The sequence below is a fragment of the Heptranchias perlo genome, chromosome 2, assembly GCF_035084215.1.
Source record: "Heptranchias perlo isolate sHepPer1 chromosome 2, sHepPer1.hap1, whole genome shotgun sequence".
Taxonomy (NCBI): domain Eukaryota; kingdom Metazoa; phylum Chordata; class Chondrichthyes; order Hexanchiformes; family Hexanchidae; genus Heptranchias; species Heptranchias perlo.
In genome coordinates this window covers 70,418,771-70,439,145 of record NC_090326.1, presented here as the reverse complement: position 1 = coordinate 70,439,145, position 20,375 = coordinate 70,418,771, and the positions used below count along the sequence as shown (strand labels likewise).

At 43.2% G+C, this 20,375-nt stretch overlaps 1 protein-coding gene across 6 annotated transcripts in view; it reads left to right on the top strand.

Annotated features, from left to right (window-relative positions):
• Window positions 1-20,375, top strand: part of rbms3 (RNA binding motif, single stranded interacting protein) — a 1,271,925-nt gene that overhangs the window by 1,185,247 nt on the left and 66,303 nt on the right. For all 6 annotated transcript variants that reach the window (XM_068002709.1, XM_068002716.1, XM_068002698.1 and 3 more), the window contains 3 exons: window positions 1,979-2,025; window positions 3,205-3,301; window positions 7,068-7,118. In XM_068002709.1, coding sequence (XP_067858810.1) covers window positions 1,979-2,025; window positions 3,205-3,301; window positions 7,068-7,118 — 195 coding nt within the window. The remainder of the gene's footprint in view (window positions 1-1,978; window positions 2,026-3,204; window positions 3,302-7,067; window positions 7,119-20,375) is intronic.

The following is a 20,375-nucleotide window of genomic DNA, read 5'->3' as shown; positions in this document are numbered from 1 at the left end:
GGGCCAGAATTCAGACTGTTAACACAATAGAGCTGATTCTGTGACTCTCACTCTAATCCAGCAAAACTTCATGCAGGCAGAAGACACTCACAAAATTATCCCGGTCCTGTTTGTGAAAGTTTTATGAATCATAGAATTATTGGAATTCATCATCAATGAGGAACTATGATGCAAACATGGAAGAGCTTTAGAAGTTATAGGAAAACAGTCATTCTTAACAAAATATCACAGTTTATAAACTTTTTGTTTATTCATTCTTGGGATATGGGCGCACTGGCAAGGCCAGCATTTATTGCCCATCCCTAGTTGCCCTTGAGAAGGTGGTGGTGGGCCTTCTTCTTGAATCGCTGTAGTCTGTGTGGCGAAGGTGCTCCCACAGTGCTGTTAGGTAGGGAGTTCTAGGATTTTGACCCAGCCCAGCGACGATGAAGGAACATCGATATATGTCCAAGTCAGGATAATGTGTGGATATTAAAGAATTACTTTGGACTGTGCATCATCTGAGGAAGTGTTTTTTCATCAGACTGCAACATTTTGCTTACAGAACTCTATGGAGTGCATAATGTGGGTGATGGACATGACAAATGTATTTTATACGCTCAGTAATGTGTTGGCACACACATCATACTGGTCTACATTACATCTGGTTGATGTATTAATAGAATGAATAAAATGACTTAATGCATAATGTTAATAATTACTGAATGGATGTCTGACAACTTGGTAGCAGTCAATAATCTGGTTGGTATCGCAGGTTCACCACTGCCCTTTATAGACTTTTACAATGAGGTGCCTTAACCTTTGGTTCTCCTTCAAGGTTATTCAGCTGCTTTCTACAGGTCCCTGCATCCCTCTTGGTTTTTCAAATTTTGATCATTTTTTTTAAAGGCGGTCATAGCCCAGTTATTTCAGCATCCACTTGATGTAGGCAATGAATGAATTTAATGAATTCTTTTGGTGAAATGTGTCCTGCTCCCCGAAATATGCCTTGTGCATTGGTGCAGTCTGGCTTGCCATCCTCTTTCTGCTGCTGTCAGTGTAAACTAAGTCACATTTAAACAAAAGTCACGTGGTTAGTTTCTGGTTGTTAAGCTGGTGTATTTTCATTATTACATGTTATGTTTCATTTTGTGGCTTAACTTACCTTCTGCAGTAAATTACTTTGCGGAAAACCAGAAAAAGCCATGCTAATAGTTAGGTTATAGCTAAGGTAACTAAATGTATAACAACTGGTTACTGCCAAAACATGCTTATTGCCTCAGAAAGGACTTATATGCAAACCAACTCTTCTCTATATTTAAGACAGGAGTCCTGATCTCTTTTTGCCAAGGAAACAATTCAGAATTTAAACTAAAATCCTTGTCACTTGGGTGATCAAGCTGCTCTAACAACAACATATAAAACAACAAAACATCTGCCAGGATGGGCAAAACCCATCATCGGTTTTTACAGTCTTAATGAAATTTTTAATTTTCATAGCACAAATCAGAGGTGAAAGTACTGTTTGGTGACACAATGTTACTCATTCACCAATTTGACACTGGATTTCCCTATAAAAGTACTACCTTCATGAAAAACCACGTTGACCAACCTTTTTTCATTTGCTCCTAGTATAACACAATGACATAAATCTTATTGGAAGACATTACTGTGTCGCTTGTACGTCTCAGTGGAAATGATGCACGGTTCTCCTGGTTCTCTCCCTCACAGCCAAAAACAAATGTTTGCCAAACACTTTCTCATGAGGATAATTTTCCTTTAAAGAACTTTTGTTTTAAAATCTCAGTACAAACAACTAGTTCCAGAAAGTGCCCAGTAATGGGGCTTCGATACATCGTTTGAATTAATAGAACTATCGACCATTTTTATGTTCTTGCAAAACAGAATGTTCAATTTAGACAGTATGAAATAAATAATGACAATGGTTTAGTTATTTAAGGATTCATTATTTTAAAATTGTTGCAATTCCCTTTTTTAGACTGGAATGGCTTTAACCTATGACCCCACTGCTGCTATGCAGAATGGGTGAGTATTTCCTGAGATCTGTGCTTACTTCTTATAAATTATAGGTGTGTTAGAAGGACCTCAGATTACCACCTCCTCCCCTAAAGCAGTTCCGAATGTAATACACAGCCACACACTGACATTAAAACATTCACAATGTAGACTGCTGCTTCGACCAGTCAGAGTACTAACATTTACAAACTGTATGTAATAACATTATTGAACAAATACTGCTAACTCTTAATAAATATAAGATTCCGTTCCCGGAACAAGCATTGAGCCCAATTCCAGCAATCCTTGTCATTTTTATTATTTGTCTGATATGCACTTAACATCTCTCACTTATACAGAAATAAGCTATTTCGTTTAGTATTTTGAGGAGAATTTTATTTTTGGCACAAAGCCATCTGATCCTAATAGCCTTTACAAGTGCTTGCACACAAAAGGATGATTCTATTCAGTTAGTGGCTCCAGTTAGCGGTGTCTACAATTTCATAATTAAGTTTTAATTCACATCTACTTCTGGTACAGTATAGTACTTTCAAAATGATGTATTATTTATCTTATAACAGTCTTGGAGGAATTGCCACAACACATTTTAAGTGCTGAACTGTAGCAATGTATCCCACCCCTCAACTTGTGGTTGTCCACTATGTCAGAATGTTTTTGTATAATAACAAAAATAATACAATCATATTCTTTACATAAAATTTATATTTATATAAAAATATATGTGTACACGCTTAACGGAACTGCTTTGGGAAGGGATGGCAACAATGTGGAAAATCCATTTTAAGTCCAGTGCTTTTCTACTGTGGGTAATAAATAGGCAGCAGATTTTGGCAAGGAAAGTCTGGTGATTATACTGCTTCCAGAAACATGAAGGTGCAACTGTGCATACAACACAAGTATGTACATGAGAACATGTTCATGTATGTACATATTTCAGAGAGAACAATGGTGTCCTCTAAGGCACATATTAGCAATCAACTTGACAATTAAATAATATGCCTGAACGTTGTTAAATATGAGATGTCACGATTACCCGACCTTTGATCTACGTAGTTCCACAATGAGCCATTGTACATGTGTTCCTTACGGACCTGCCTGCTCAGAAACACAGCACAGTAGAAGTTGGAAAGGGAATGATGCCAGCTGGAAATTTTTTTCTTAAACTAATATTGTGCTTACTTCCTACAGTTTTTATTCTTCACCATACAGTATTGCAACAAATCGTATGATTGCACAAACATCTATCACACCTTTCATTGCTGCTTCTCCTGTTTCAACATATCAGGTAGGGGAGAATTTTTCATGTTCTTTATTTTATCCCATTATTTTGTTGGCCGTTAAGTACACAAGGACTATTTCCAATTGTTTTTTGCTTCTGTAAGGCTATTTGATGCATGCAAATTAGTCAAAACATTGTCTACTTGGGGCTGTCTGGAAGTAGGACCACAAGGAGAAGTTGGATATGTTGGAATTGAGGTTCAAAACATTCTATTTTCAAACTTCTTATTGTCCCACCATCCAGAGGCTTCAGTTGAATCCCTTACAGATGTTGTGAGAGACATTGCAAGTTATTTCTGACATAACTTACTCAGACCATTTTACAGTTTCCCTTGTCAGCTCCTGGATACCTCTCCTAGTTGTTGGCCTTCATTGGTGAGCTGCAGCTTCGACAACTTACCAAGCAGGTATTTTGTCACCGCTCTCCCACTCTTTTCTGGATGATAGAGATGTCCATGCACTTTTACAGTTTTCACGCCACACAATGCACCATGTTAGGATAATCCCACAGGGATGTGAAAGTCAGAGTTTCTCTTTGAGTCCTTTCTAAATTGTACATTTGTGGAAACATGTAACTGCCAGCACAACAGAAAGACCAGAAACATTTTAAAATTGGGGGCCCTTAGTACATTACTGTTAATTGCTGTTTGTGTTTGTTGGGTATTCATGTTCTAGCTCCTCTTAATTGTCATTATTATAGATCTCAGTGATCTGCTATAGTGCAGGACTTACAAACATTTTTCATGAAATCTACCCTCACACCAACCTGTAGTATGAAAGGATCATTGAAGCATTGGCTTTTAATCACCCAAACCTTTTATATATGTGGCCATGAAGTTCTGTAACTTTCTCTACTGGGCTAAATTCTATCTTTGACAGCACCGGGGCACTGCATTAATAGCGCAGCTGCCCCTCCATCGCCTGGTACTTTACTTAGTCAATGCACAATGATAAGTGGAGTGGAGGGAGAGGGAAGAGTGAAATAACTTTATTCACGTAGGACCAAACTCCATTTATATCATGAAATACAACATAGCACATTCTTATCTCTACACAAATGTGGTAATAAGTTGTTCATCATATTGATAGGTCACCCTGAATCACACCAAAATCACAAATAGACAAAACACAGTTTATTCATGGTGCCTGGATCTGTGGGAAGATCCAGGCAAAGCCTTGGCACTACATGGAGTAACACATTCCCAGGTATTTTATGACAGGTTTTATTAACATGTGAAACTGTCCAAATTGGAAACCTTGGTAGAATAAGCTCAGGTGTTTTCAGTACGGTTACTTATCTTCGTTGATCAACTTACCTTACCATTCAAGAATTGCTCTCTTAACAGGACTAGAAAGTTAATAAAATGGTGTTCAGAATTAGGTTGCAGCCAAACTGATCCTTGTTAATGACTGGACTAGGTCAATACAATGAGAAAAATGATAAGACACGAGTTTCAGACCCTAGGCCCTGCTCTCGAATGCTAAAGTCCCCATTTTAACACGGCGCGGGCAGGGTGCAAAGTTCACATAAACAGCTTACCAAACAGTCCTCAGCACTGCACAAATAGAAATTTGCCATCGCTGGGTGGTGCAACTGAGATATTAGGGTTAAAAGTTGAAGCAAACAGAGAAAAAAGGCACCAGCATTCTAAAATAGTCACCTGCAATTTCTATGGGGGGATTCCGATCTTTCAGCATAACTTAGGCAGAACTTGATTGAGAACCATGGAGAAAGGTATAAACAGCAGTTTATACCATTTCCTCAGGGTTTCCACTGATCTTCTGCAGAAGTTACAGTGAGAAATCGGAAGAACCCTGCACAAATTCACCCCCAGTATTTCTAACTGTTTAGTTTTATCATTGCACAATGAATGACACTGTTTATGTCTCTACACTGTCATTATTTAAATGGGAAATTTTCTGTTATAATAATTTGAGAACCTAATAAAACATGTAAGTTAGCATGGAAGATTAACTTAGTCTGATCATTCCATTTTGCATAATAAGGAATATTATTATAGTGATGAAAGTGGCCAAAGATTGACTACAATGTGCTGTCTTAGCCAAGCTGGGACATATAACACATGAATGGAACAAGATTTAAAACAGGAAATTGCTGAGAGTGATTTTATCCTATGAATATTTCAGGTGCTCATATCAAATCAACTGTTAAAGTAGGAGAGAGAGGAATTCCAGATGAGCACCTTAAGCATTCGTACAATAACATCGCTCACAGTAAATTCTTTAAAAAGAAAGGATATTTGGGCTTGCAATTTCAATGAAAAGTAAACTTCAATCATTTTTATTGCTTTTCTCCTGTGAATGTAACACAATTTGATATGCACGGGCTCCTGCTCAAAAAATAGCAAATAGGCTGAGATCTGGCATAAGGAGGATAGGAAATGTCTCACCTGGGAACAACAAAGGGCTCAGGATAGAGATGTTGCTATGCAAGCAGATGTAATGCAATCATTTCTGGTCACTTGTACCAGTCAAGAACAGGTCACAAAATCAAAAGATGATTACAAATGAAGAGGATCATTTGACTTATCTTAGATCCTCCATCCAAAAAGACCCTAAATTTCCCCCATTAGAGAATCCAATTGGTTCTTAAATTATTCCAGGGTTTCTGTCTCTGCATTTCTATCTGGAAGTCCATTCTATGTATTGATCATTCTTTATCAGTCCTAAATTTAGCCTTTACTAGTTTGAACCTTTGTTTCCTTGTCTTATTCTTCCAATTTAGTTTAAAGTAATTTTCCAGATTTCCCTTTTCCATACTGTTTATTGTCTTATATACATGTATAAGATAACTTCCCAGGTGTCTCCTTTTGAGGCTGAAATGACCACGTCCCTCCAATCTTTCCACACAACTCAGCCATTTGATACTAGGAATCTGCTTTCTTGCTCTTCTCTGCACTGCCTCCCACGCTCAAATATCTCCCTTGTGTCCGGGTGACCCAAACTATACTAGGTCAATGTGAACAATGTCTCTTCGAATTGAGCTGAATTCTTAAAAATTCACAACAGTTTTATCTCACTTTAAGCCATTATTTAATTTTCTGATCCTTCACAGCCTTGAAAGGTCATTTCCCTGCTCCATTGCAGCTTCACTGCTGACATGCTGAAGGTGGTAATCTGTTGGCACCCCATCATGCGTTAAAGTGTCTCAAGTATCTTCAATCAGACTAACTGTTTTCAGTTAAGTTTGAATGCGCATCTTGAACTGACCAGAATGCTGTCTTTTCAGGCTGGTGCAGTGGGCTCCGCAGTGTCAGACTGATTGGATGAATGTCTTCTCTCTCATGGTGCTTTGTGAAATAAACTTGGGCAGTCTCAATCCAGTTCCTTGGTGAGGGAGGGAGTGTAAAACTGCTCACCAATTCGCACTACTGCTCTTAAATTACTACTAAAGGGCAGTCACATTCAGACTGGAAGAGTAGTTAATATGGGACAGCTATGACCATACAGGACAGCGATGTGGTTTCCTGGTTGCTGTATTGTATGGACCTTTCCCATATGGATGCAGATATTGTTGCTACCATATAAAGAGAACACAAGTCAGATAACTAGTTTGTTAAGGTGATACTGACTCCAATTTACAAACACACTTCCAAGGCTCTACCAACTTATAGAACTCTAGTCTTTTCAGCTGTAGAAAGAGGTCCACACAATCCTCTATGCTAAACTAATGAATATTGGTGTGCTAGAGTCTTTGATGCACTCATTTCATTCTTAATTTATTTTGCTAATTAGGTTTATTTTCCACACAGGTCCAGAGTACATCATGGATGCCTCATCAACCATATGTTATGCAACCAGCAGTAAGTTGTACCAAACCCTTCCATAACTATTATTTTCTTTGAATTGCAGCAAGATGCCTTCAACTCTTGTGTAAGATGCAGATAGCCACAGAGTGCCCTTGGGAGGCTCTGCATCATGAATACATGCCGTAGATTTATATTTAGTTGTCTGTACCATAACTGTATTTTCTGCCACTCCAACCCTTCAAATTTTTGCTTTCATGCAGTCAGAGAATTATCACATACAGTTTCTGTTCACACTGGCAGGCATGAAGTTTAGCAACTTTATTGTTTAGAGATCAAGTTTATTTAATTATGGTGAATTATGCAATATTCCGGGTTTCCCGGCCACAATCATGCGCTCTCACACCCTCCCCGCTTCCCTGTAAATATAGGGGCTGTAGTCGTGAACGTGGCATTCGAGTAACTCAACAGTGTTTTTGGTAGTGCCGCCAGTTCCCAATTCTGCCCGGCAGAGTAAACTGGGCAGTTTTGGAACACAAGCAGCCACATCACAGAAATTCTTCCATTGGAGGATTTCTTCACAGCCTATGGGGTGGGACCGATCTTCGACTTGCTCCGGAAACGGACGTGAAGTGGACAAAGCAGCCGTACCTGTTCTTGCCGATGTGAGTCCTGAGGCTTTTTGAGTCGCGGGCCTCATTTAAATGCCGGCTCTGAGAGGGTGGGAAATCGGTGAGCTTCCACAATGTTGACTGGCTGACTGTTGGGAACCGGGGGGCGGGGGGGTAGAGAGATGTGATCCTAGGAGGAGCCTCAGATGGGCCGGCAATGGCCCCGACTTCTTTTTGTGAACTCACCAAAAAACAAAATTAGACATTTCCTGGTACAAACGGACACAGAACTGCACAGCGTACACTCCGCCAACTGGTGTAGGACCCTGATTCGCATTTTTGGACTGCCTCTCACCTGTTTTATGTGGCGGGCTGCTCGCACATTTCCAGGTCCGTTTGAAGTTTGCATCGGGCGGCTCTTCAGTATGAATGTCTTTACAATATTATACCGGAAGAAATATTACTGCTTCCAGTTATGTAGGAAACAGTGGAAGATATCTTTTTAAAAAGTAAGAATCATTTTCTCATTCGGGACACATTTATACCCGATTTGTGGTGCAGCTGTTTCAGGTCCTGGTGTGGTAACTTTGCTTTGTAGCTAACATTGAATCTGTTTCATTTCCATTTCTGTATCCCTTCCTCTCATTCAATTGGGGAGTCTGTAACTATCAGTGCTGCGATTGCAAAAGACGCACGTACCACTGATTTTTTTTGCAGTGTCTGCTTGATTGATTCACTAAAAGGATTGCTTGTAAAAATAATCTCTAGGTTGAAATATTGAAGTCCGTTAAATGAAGGTTGTTCATTTATTACAAAATCAAGTCAGGATAAGAAAGGCGCTAAATTGGGCCGTGTAGCGCCCATTGTTTCAGCGCTACACGGCCTCTCCAACATCCGAGATAGTGTCTTGGACGTGCACGCACGTTTCCTTCGTGACGTGCGCCAGATGCCATCTTGGTATAGGAGTTTGCGCAGGCGCAGTTAACGAACGCTGAAATCACGTAAAGTAGGGAGAAAATGGCTTCAATTAGTTTGCAACGCTGATTTAAAGTGATAGACACCATTTTGGGACTTTACGCTCAACTCAAGGCACAGTCTTAACCCCGACCATCTGAACGTGTCTTAGAGTGCCTGGAGGACCCCCCCACCAGCGCTATTTAAGGGACCATGCAGGATTTACAGGTTAGTGGCTGTATTATTGCCTCTGGCTGCCAAGACATTTGTAGCTGTTTTTGGAGGTCTCCTACACTTGAATACCAGGACACGGGGACATAGCCTAACATTTAGAGCCAGGACGTGCAGGTTTGAAGTTAGGAAATGCTTCGACACACAAAAGGTGGGAGACATTTGGAACACTCTTCTACAGACGGCAGTTGATGCTAGCTCACTTGTGAATGTTAAATCAGAGATTGATAGATTTCTGTGAACCAAGGGTATTAATGGATAGGGGGCTAAGACAGGTATGTGGAGTTAGGTCACAGGTCCACCATGATCTCATTGAATGGTGGAAGAGGCTCGAGGGGCTAAATGTCACGGTCACTTGCTGCCTCTTGATATGCGCCACCTTCTCCTGCAAGTGGGATGTGTGCCTGGGTGATGTGCCTGTCATAGTTGAATAGCTGCCAGTGTGTGTGGCCTGTGAGATGTAGGTGAGCAGCTTGAAACAGTGTTAATGTGTAAGGGTGAGAAGAAACATCTGATTGGAAGAGTTGAGTACTGATAGAAAGAGTTTATTGGTATGTGGGTGATGGGGGGTGGGGGGGAGTGTAGTGCGTGGTGCAGTTGGTAGGAGACGCCACTTGACAGTTGACCTCACTCACCTTGCCCACTCATGTCAAAGCTTTGAACTTCTTCCTGCACTGCATCCATGTTCGTGATGCTGTGCACCTGGCATTGACTTCGTCCCCTGCTGCCTCCCACTGTCTTTTGAGTATATGTCTGGAGGGCCTCTTGCCCCCCCCCCCCCATTGGATATAGGATGTCCCTCCTTCTGTCCACCTCTTGCACCCAAGGTCTCTAGTGCATCAGCAGAGAACCTTGGTGCACGCACTCTCGCAGGCCTGGTACAAACTCAGATCGGCAGATTGGTGAGGTCTGGTGTGCAGCTTGGAGTATATGGGATTTAGTAGTGCGCAAACTTTATTCAATGTTTTAACATAACTCATCAGTGTGTAAACATAGGGATGGGATCTGCATCTGTGTTTTACATGTGCGATGTCTGATCTCTGTTCAGACTCCATGCAGACAGTAGACTGTTATTTTCAGCAAGTAACAGGTACCAGCTACCTTTAAGAGATTTCAAAGAAACATCCTCCCTTTAAGAGATTGAGCTCTCTCTGGTGGTGGAAAGTGCGAATTGCATTGATTCCACGTGCAAGGCCTGGAAAGGAACGCCGATTGCAGGTAAGTGCTCCCTTGGGTCCAAACTTGCGTCGTGCTTGCCCAGGGTCTGTCGGGCGTGGGGCGTTAACACCACCCAAAACAGACCCTTATCGAATTTATCCCCCAAAGTCTTAAAATCAGAATATTAGAACTATCGGAAACAATTAAAATCACAAAAATTCTGCCTTGTCAATCTGCACTTTCTTATTAGCTGCCCTCTCCCAAACAATGCCAGCTCTGTTATTTTGGAAATAAAACCTTAAGCAGCTAGAACATGTTATCTTGCACTGGTTATAATAGCACCTCCTGTTTACTTTCTTAAATTATGATTATTAAGGCTGCTGAGAGAATGGTCCTACTAGAGGAAAACAGAAAAGATTAGGATTCCGCCATTCTTCTAGTTTAAAAGGCCAGAATTAGATGGTATTTATGGTACAGGGGTTCCATGAGTTTTTAACAATGATAATTTACATTATCAACTGGTCCCTGAAGTTAAGTCGTATTTGGTGATGGAAAGGTAATGAAAAGCAATGCTAAACTCTGTGCCCTTGTCATTTAAAAGAAACAAACAGCATATTGACAGTAATTCTTTAATTTGACCAGCTTTAAGAGAAAGAGTGCTTCTCTGATAAAGGGACAGTTTCCTGAATTTTAAAACTTAGTTGGTCAGTCTGCACAAGGTACCTTTTAACATCTTCAATTTTTGCCACTCCCCTTCTGAACACACTTTCTGGTTCCATGGGCACTGGCACCCTCCACCCAAGTAGCCATTTTTATTGTGGAAGCCAGGATAGCGGGTATTGGAAGGCTACTCAACCATGAAGGGTATAATATCCAAACCCAATCCCATCGTCATCCAGATCCACACAGTGCACTTTCCAACAGGGACACTGGATAGTGATTAGGAGCTGAAAGCCAGATTGATTTTTGTTTGCTCCCAGCTCAGGACACTGAACTAATTTTAGCACCTCTACTGCTGCTCCAGCTAAGATCCATTCTGTGTAGCCTCTTCAGAAAAGAGTTTGAATATTATTGTTATTGGCGAAGAGCTGTAAAATTGCAGAATATTGTTCACTGTCTAGCAACACTTACTTAAAATACATTGAAGTTCAACAAGGTTGAAAAATACAGAGAGCACAGTATTGATTTTAGTTCAAACAATTAAAGAGGCAGTCTCTGTGTAGAACATGCTTGTCAAACAATTTTTTTTCTAAACAGCCATAGAAGTCGTGGATCATCTTTGTCACAGTGACATCACACAAGTGACCCAGTGATGCTTTTCACTGCAATATATGTCATTACACGGTACATTTGTAAACAAACGTTCTCACAGCACCTTTTTCATGAAAAAAGGTGCTCTGAGAACATGACAAAATGACATGAATCATGTTGAAATACATCACCGTATCACAAGCATCTTCCCCGTGAAAAAATGACAAATGCTTCTTCCGTCTTTGCTTCCAACCCAAATCAAAAGAAAGGTTTACCCAAACACCTTTTCACAAAGTCAGTGCTATTTAAATATTGATTGTGCATGTTATCAAAAAGGATCTAGTGTTGCAAAGCATCATGTCTAAAAGTAACATATCTAGTGTATGGTAGCAATTTCAAATGATCTTGTGTTTAGTTGTGTTGCCCTTACAGTTAGCAGTTGATCGCACTCAGGCACTGAGCTAATATCTGACATTTCAAATACAGGCCCATCGCCAATAAAATTATCAAAGTTTTGGGGTATGTTTTCATTTTTTTGATGCATTCCTTTCATGGATTGTGTTGCCGAAGGCACAGCAAGTTCATGAACGCAGAGTTTTGCCAAAGCAGTTTTCCTGTCATTTTGTTTTATGGCTTTGGCTATGACTGCTTGAATCTTATGAGATCACCAGGAAGGAATGAGAAAAGGCCACAGTTGACATTTGAACTATTTCCACTGATGCACACCAGCAGCACTAACAGTTCTCGGACTAGCACATGAGCTCATTAAGAAGCATGATAGAAAACATCTGTTGTATTGAGCAAAACAACAAACAATGCACATTTGAAGAGTTCACTTAATGTGATCTATACATACCAGACCATGCAAAGAACTATTTCATGCTTCCGGTTCTACAAAGTTAAGAAATCCAGAGAATTTAAGATTTTCTTTTTGGTACTGAATTTAAACTAAACACTTAAAGAGGCACAGACCTCATTAAAAAGTATTTAGCAAACTTTTTTTTTTCATTTTACAAGACTGGCACAGATGTGGAAGGCCATTCAAACCATCCATCCAGATAAAGCCTCCAGTCCCTCATCACAGCATCCAACTGCTTCATATAATATTCCAGGTTTTTTGCCTCTACTACTCTACCCAGAAGTCCATTCCATGTGTTGATCACTCTTCGTTTAGAAGAAGAATGACTCGGGGCTCGATTTTACAATGGTGGCGGGTTGGCAGCGGGGGGGGGGGGAGGTGAAGGTGCGCATGGCAAACCCACATGAACCAAATTTACTGTTTTCAATGCGATCGCACGTTGATTGATGGTGATTAACGTCCTCTCCGGGTTTTGCGCCCGGCAGCTAGCCTGATTGACAGTCTGGCTGCCATCAGGAGCTGCAATGCAACGGTGGGGGGGGGGGTGGGGTGGGGTGGGTTGAGAAAGAGAGAGAGAATGAGACGTCATCCGGCACTGGAACGGAAGACGGAGAGGGGGGAGAGTAGAAGATCCGTTGCTGGACTGGAAGGGGGGTTGGAGAGGGGAAGATCGGGAGGACATCGGGGGGGGGTTGAAGAGGGGGATATCGGGGAGGGTGAAGAGGGGGACATCGGGGAGGGTGAAGAGGGGGACATCGGGGAGGGTGAAGAGAGGGACATCGGGGAGGGTGAAGAGGGGGACATCGGGTAGGGTGAAGAGGGGGACATCGGGGAGGGTGAAAAGGGGGACATCGGGGAGGGTGAAGAGGGGGACATCGGGGAGGGTGAAGAGGGGGACATCGGGGAGGGTGAAGAGGGGGACATCGGGGAGGGTGAAGAGGGGGACATCGGGGAGGGTGAAGAGGGGGACATCGGTGGGGTGAAGAGGGGGACATCGGTGGGGTGAAGAGGGGGACATCGGTGGGGTGAAGAGGGGGACATCGGGGAGGGTGAAGAGGGGGACATCGGGGAGGGTGAAAACGGGGACATCGGGGAGGGTGAAGAGGGGGACATCGGGGAGGGTGAAGAGGGGGACATCGGGGGGGGTGAAGAGGGGGACATCGGTGGGGTGAAGAGGGGGACATCAGTGGGGGTGAAGAGGGGGACATCGGGGGGACATCGGGGGGGTGAAGAGAGGGACATCGGGGGGTTGAAGAGGGGGACATCGGTGGGGGTGAAGAGGGGGACATCGGGGAGGGTGAAGAGGGGGACATCGGGGAGGGTGAAGAGGGGGACATCGGGGAGGGTGAAGAGGGGGACATCGGGGAGGGTGAAGAGGGGGACATCGGGGAGGGTGAAGAGGGGGACATCGGGGGGGGTGAAGAGGGGGACATCGGTGGGGTGAAGAGGGGGACATCGGTGGGGGTGAAGAGGGGGACATCGGGGGGGTGAAGAGAGGGACATCGGGGGGGGTGAAGAGGGGGACATCGGTGAGGGTGAAGAGGGGGAGATCGGGGGGACATCGGGGGGTGAAGAGGGGGACATTGGGGGGACCCAAGGGGTGAAGAGGGGGACATCAGACATCGGAGCAGGGTGCAAAGGTAGGTTCATTTAGTGTTTTCACTTCCGTCTATGTTTTTTTATTTAATTTATTTTGTTTCTTTTTCCCTGATCCGGCCCTTCACGTCTGGTTTCACCAGGCGTGAATCAGAAGCGGTGGGCAAGCCGCCCAGGTAAGTTTAAAAAATCATTCTAAGTACTTCATCTGTCACAGGTAAAGTGCCTTAAACACCTCAATGAGGTACATTTGGCTCTTTAACTGTCGAGCTAGCGGGACTTCCGTTTTCGTATCGCCTGCGCGCACACAGGTGGGCCCCTGGGAAACTCGAAAGTCGGCGGATTGGAGCCGGCTTCCGAATCGGAACGGGATTTCTGTGATTTATTGGAGCCCACCCGGCCCCAAAGCACCTGCAATTGCCCCCTAAAATCACCCCCTTGATGTCTGCCTTAAATTTGCCTTTTGCAAGTTTCAATCCTGTGCCCCCTTAACCTAATGTTAATGTCTGAAATACTGTTCTGGATTTACCTTTTTAACATTGTTTACTGTCTGATATTTCTCTGCAGCCCCCCCTCAGTCACCTACTGTAAACACTGAAAAACCATAAGTTTTTCTGATCCTCTAATTATTTATTCCTCTAATGCAGAGGATTAGCCTTGTGGCTCTTCTCTGCATTGCCTCTAGGACTTGAATGTCTCCCTTGTGCCTCAATTACCAGCGCTAGTTAAATTACTGAAGGTATTTGTTTGGCCACACACATTCATGGAGAACGCATATTACACAATTTTCTTGGATCACAATACTTAATCATATTAAATTTAATCTGTCTCTGTTCCACCCACTTACACATATTTGTCTAACACATTCTGCTGGTCCTTAGCTGCCTCTGCCGATTCAGCTGCCCCATCTAGTTTGGTATCATCTGCCAATTTGATCAGTTTGTATTGAAGTCCTGAATCCAAGTTATTAATGTGAATTAGAAGTAACATGGGTCCCAACATGGACCCCTGGAGCACCCCACTCCTTCCCAACTCAACATTACTCTTCTAACAAATATCCACTGCTTTCTATGCCTCAGCCAATCTATCTGTTTACAAACACTGTGTAGTAATGTAGATCTTGTCAAAACACATTAAAGTTTCACTTGAATTTGATCAGATGGCCCATGCTAATTCTGGCTCCGCTCCCTTCCCAAGTAACAACAAAATAGGTTTGCAAAACAGTTTTTCACTAAAGAGAAGGTGGCCTTCTTTGTTGACCCTGCTAGGATTTAATAATATATAAAAGAACCCAAAGCAGATTCATGCAATATGCTTTGTGTAATACAATTTATAATGCCTGTTTTGGCGACTCCTTGGGTGCAGTTTTAATAATTACACCAATAAATCAAGCAACTACTTTCCTAATTCAATTTTAAAAAGGAACTCTGCCTGTTGTCTACATTTTGATACATAGATTCAAAGACTGGCTTGGGCAGATAGCAAGTAAGTTTCAACGAATGTGAGATTCACCAGACATTTTTTCCCCTCCTCCACTCCTCAACTAAAAGAACATGATGTGGAGATGCCGGTGATGGACTGGGGTTGACAATTGTAAACAATTTTACAACACCAAGTTATAGTCCAACAATTTTATTTTTAATCCCACAAGCTTTCGGAGGCTTCCTCCTTCGTCAGGTGAACGGTGTGGAAATAACATTTTCGAATCCTTTGCATTTTAAGATCACAGAACAATGCCTGGTGATTACTGCCCGTTGCCAAGGCAATCACAGTGAGCAGACAGAAAGGTGTCACCTAAAAAGGCCACCGAATATACAAACCCCCAAAAACAAAAAAAGAGAGAGAGATCAGGAAGACAGTCAATGACCCGTTATATTAAAAACAGATAACATTTGTTCGCTGGTGGGGTTACGTGTAGTGTGACATGAACCCAAGATCCCGGTTGAGGCCGTCCTCATGGGTGCGGAACTTGGCTATCAATTTCTGCTCGACGATTTTGCGTTGTCGTGTGTCTCGAAGGCCGCCTTGGAGTATGCTTACCCGAAGGTCGGTGGCTGAATGTCCATGACTGCTGAAGTGTTCCCCGACAGGGAGAGAACCCTCCTGTTTGGCGATTGTTGCGCGGTGTCCGTTCATCCGTTGTCGCAGCGTCTGCATGGTCTCGCCAATGTACCATGCTCTGGGGCATCCTTTCCTGCAACGTATGAGGTAGACAACGTTGGCCGAGTCACAGGAGTATGAACCGTGCACCTGGTGGGTGGTGTCCTCTCGTGTGATGGTGGTATCTGTGTCGATGATCTGGCATGTCTTGCAGAGGTTACCGTGGCAGGGTTGTGTGGTGTCGTGGACGCTGTTCTCCTGAAGGCTGGGTAATTTGCTGCGAACGATGGTTTGTTTGAGGTTGGGTGGCTGTTTAAAGGCGAGTAGTGGAGGTGTGGGGATGGCCCACACTAAAAGAACAGTGAAAGAAGACAGGCTGTCATGTTCTACTGACAAGTACAGCACTTTTTCCTCCTTTATTGCCAGTTTTCTCCCCTCTCCTCCTCCTGTCTTGAAATTGTTATCTAAATGCCAGGATATGGGTGGGAGGGGCGGAATTTTACCCATCCCCCAGTTAAAAATTAAAAATTGCGTAATGCGACCCCAGCCAGTCACAAATTTACGGCAACAGGGTGTGAGCCGTGTCTGTGTCCCTCTCTCGAGAGGCAGGACAGTTTATTATAATATTTAAATCAGGCTCCCATCATCCTGCTGGCCGGCTGAGTTTCCCAGGGCTCGGGAAACCCTGTAGCGAAATAAAGACTGGAGCAGCCAGATCAAGCAGGTAAGTGCTTTTTATAGCACTGTTTGTGAGCCAGGAGGAGCAGGATTGCTCCCCCCGGCCCCTCAAGCAAACCTTCTCCTGCGGCCGGCCACTCCCCCCACCCCAGACCTACGACCCCAAGCCTTATGCCCTGTGATCTTTCCCTCCCTCCCGATTGCCAGTCCGACCACCCCTTCCCTGCACCCTGCACTTTGGGCAGCCAGCTACAAGACCAATTTGGATGGCCCTATCAAGCCAAATTGGATGAATTCTCCTAAGACATGTGTCAGTTACCTGATGGTTACATACACGGACGACACCCTGACCGATATTACACAGATCCTCTGTGGCTGCTTGAAATGAGCCTGTGGCATAAAAATTGTGTGTGGTCATCGCTTTCACAGCCACAGGCTGTCAGAGGCAAGGCCAGTTCAATCCGGGAGCAAGGCAAAAATAAAATGCTTTATAAGCTCTTATAAAGTTCATGACGCTCTCGGGTGCCTCATTGCATTATAATCAGTGCAGATTACCGATTTCAGATACCGTACATTACATTAAATGCTGTAATTACACATTTGGCCCGAGGGAGTTTTACTCGGATTCCAGCCCCTTGGTATACAAAGGCGGGAGGGCCCTAAAGTGTGGTCTTTCCCCATAGAGTCTTTGCAACGGGCGCACCCAGCTTCAGTGCATCCCTCAGCACGTGGTCCTGGACCTTGGAATATGCCAGTCTGCAACACTCGGTCGTGGACAGCTCCTTGCACTGGAAGATCAGAAAGTTTCAGGCAGACCGAAGGGCATCATTCACCAAGTTGATGGTCTTCCAGCAACAGCTGATGTTTGTCTCAGTGTGCGTCCCTGGGAACAGTCTGTAGAGCACAGAGTCCTGTGTTACGGAGCTGCTCTCTTTTGTAATTTCAGCAATATCTTCAAGCTTCAGGTTCCAAAGTGAGTAACTCCCACCATACTCAGTTGATGCTAGCAATAGGTTCACCTCTTTCAACTTATTGTTAGTTACCCTTGGTGCAATGGGAGCATAACAACAACAACAACATTCATTTATATAGCACCTTTAACGTAATAAAACGACCCAAGGCACTTCACAGGAGCGATTTTCAAACAAAATTTGACACTGAGTCACATAAGGAGATATTAGGACAGTAAAGAGGTAGGTTTTAAGGACCCTCTTAAAGGAGGAGAGAGAGAGAGGTGGAGAGGCAGAGAAGTTTAGGGAGGGAATTCCAGAGCTTAGGGCAGAGGCAGCTGAAGGCACATCATTGGATTTGGGGACTCTTATGCTCCTCATTTTAGCACATGCCAGTGAGCTTCCAGCAGCATCAGTGAGTGCCCACTTGGAATGCCCCAAATTGCAATGGAAACTACAGAACAGCCGTTACAGTGGGACACCCAGCAGAAACAGGTCTTGCCTCAGAATCCACTTTGAAAAATGCCAGTGTTCTCATTTTAAACCACAAACTTGCCAAAAGAGGGAAGTAATTTCAGGGTCGTGATGACATTGTGCCAAAAAGACACATTTCTGCCCCCTGGATTACATACAAACAGAAAAAAATTATTAATGCCTCAATTTTAATTTATGGCAATTTTGGGACGGGCTGTTGGCCGGGAATCTCCTGCGGAGAGTTCGACGTGAGGCACTGACCATTTTCACTCCGGGGCCTCAGTAGCATTTGGCTCACAAGGATTTCTCACAAAAGTTAAATAAAAATACTTACCGTGACATCTTCTGGCCACACTGCTGAGTCCCATCAGGCCTGGCTATTGGGTTTGGCCCTATGCCGTCCTCCCGATTTTCTGAGGCAGTATTGTGTGGCAATGCCAATTATATCATCGGCCCACGACTTTTGAATGTAAAGTAGGCCCCCGCCTCTCTGGGGCAGGAGACACTTCCATGCCGGTTTTGAGGTGAGTAAAAATGGCGGCAGTGCGAACCCCCCCCTACTGTAATGTTAGTGACCTGCCTGCCCCATTATGGCATGTTCGGGGTGGGTGGTCAGTCAGGAATCTCCTTGAACGTGAGGCCCTGACCATTTTGAACATGAGGCCCCGGTTAAAATCCAGGCCAAAGCCTTCCATTTTATTTAGCCTGACAATCATTTTGTAAAGTCTCACTGTATTATAATAATAATAAATTTTCATTTAAATAATACCCTATTGCATCAAAACAACTTAAAGTGCACCACATAATTACTTTTGAAGTGCAGTGCCTGGTGTTGTGTTAGCAACTGTACCAGTTATTGTGCGTCACTAAAATCCCACAAGTAATGAAATGAATGACCAGTTGATATTTTATTTGGTGGTATTGGTTGAGAGAGGAATGTTGGGCAGGACACTGGGAAAACTCCTTGCTGTACTTCAAGTAGTGCCTTGGAATCTTTAATGTCAAACCACCGGAATAGGCCAACGAGGCCTCACTTTGTCTCATGCTTGAATCACATATGCATTACTGTGGCAGAATCCATCACTGACAAGAGGCAGAGTTCACGGAACTCCAGTTATGCAAAAACGTTTCCACGGAATCATACAACTTTGTAACGAGGGAGATGAATATAAGAATAACCTGAATCCTCTCTGAGGACCTTTCTTTAAAATGTTGCCATTGTTACATAGAATAAAGATACAGTAGTTGTTACTTGGGTCACAGAATGAGGAACACATCCAATGTCACTCCCTCTGCCCTCCCGCCACCCCATTGTAGTTGACATAATTGCAACAAGAATTTGGGATTTTACACTGTACTGAAAAGTCACAGTTCTGAATCTGGCTGATCAAGTTAAAATGTGTAGCAAAATGTCAGGACTGAAATTTAATTAATTTGACATAGCTGAAGTGCTCATGCATCAGGTCAAAGCTTTTTCTTAACTTTATTTCCTGTTCATAGCACTGATTGTGGCTTCCAAGCCCAGAATGCTCTCTCTGTGTTAAACACAGATATCTGAAGCTTTAAAGTTTAGGTGTTCGATATGTCCAGTGCTCCAAAACCTGAAAATGCAGAATTATTAGCGTCCAAGCTAAATGTCAATCGGCAGTGAAAGATTTGTGGGTGATTGTAACCTTCTACCCAGAGAATGCATGTGCCAGTCTCCTGATAGTCATACTGAAGGCCATACATTGTATTGAAACACTCTTTGTGAGACCAGTAAATAAAATGGATTGTCAGTGGACATATCGGATTGGAAAATGATCCTCCTTTGTGATATATCCTGTCAATGACTTTGTATAATGGTGTGAATGGGAGTATCCATAGTAATTGAATGCCATTGAAACATTGCCCTGAAGCAGTTTATTTGTAGACGTAAAGTTCTTCCCGTTAAAACTCTCTCCATCTTCACTTGGAGACTTTGGGCTCCAGGAAAAAAGACTGTAACAAAAATAAATACCACCGCAGGGTTCCTGATAGAATAAGCTTTGTTGCTCAAGATGAGATGATCAGTTGTACTCCCCTTACTTTCAGGCACTTCATGTTTAAAGTGTCTCTTGAAATTGTCTCATTCTGAATGAGCTGCTGTTGGATCAGTTGAGTTATTCAGGGCATTTATATGCAAACCAAAGTTATATTGTGCTATTTTGTCAGACATATAAACAATAAGTATTCAACTGATCTCATGATAACATCTACATTGTGGAGTGATTGATCAAAGTATAATGGTGACATGGGGGTCGATTTCAAACCCCCCCCTCCCCCCGCCACCTGCCAGGCGGGAACAATGCGTAGGAGCGGTTAAAATGGGCTGAGTCCACTTACCGACCCGGAATCACACCGTTCCTGCCTGGTGCCATTTCATCTTCGACAACTTTCAAGTCAGACAAGGCTCCCGCTATAGGCAGGCAGG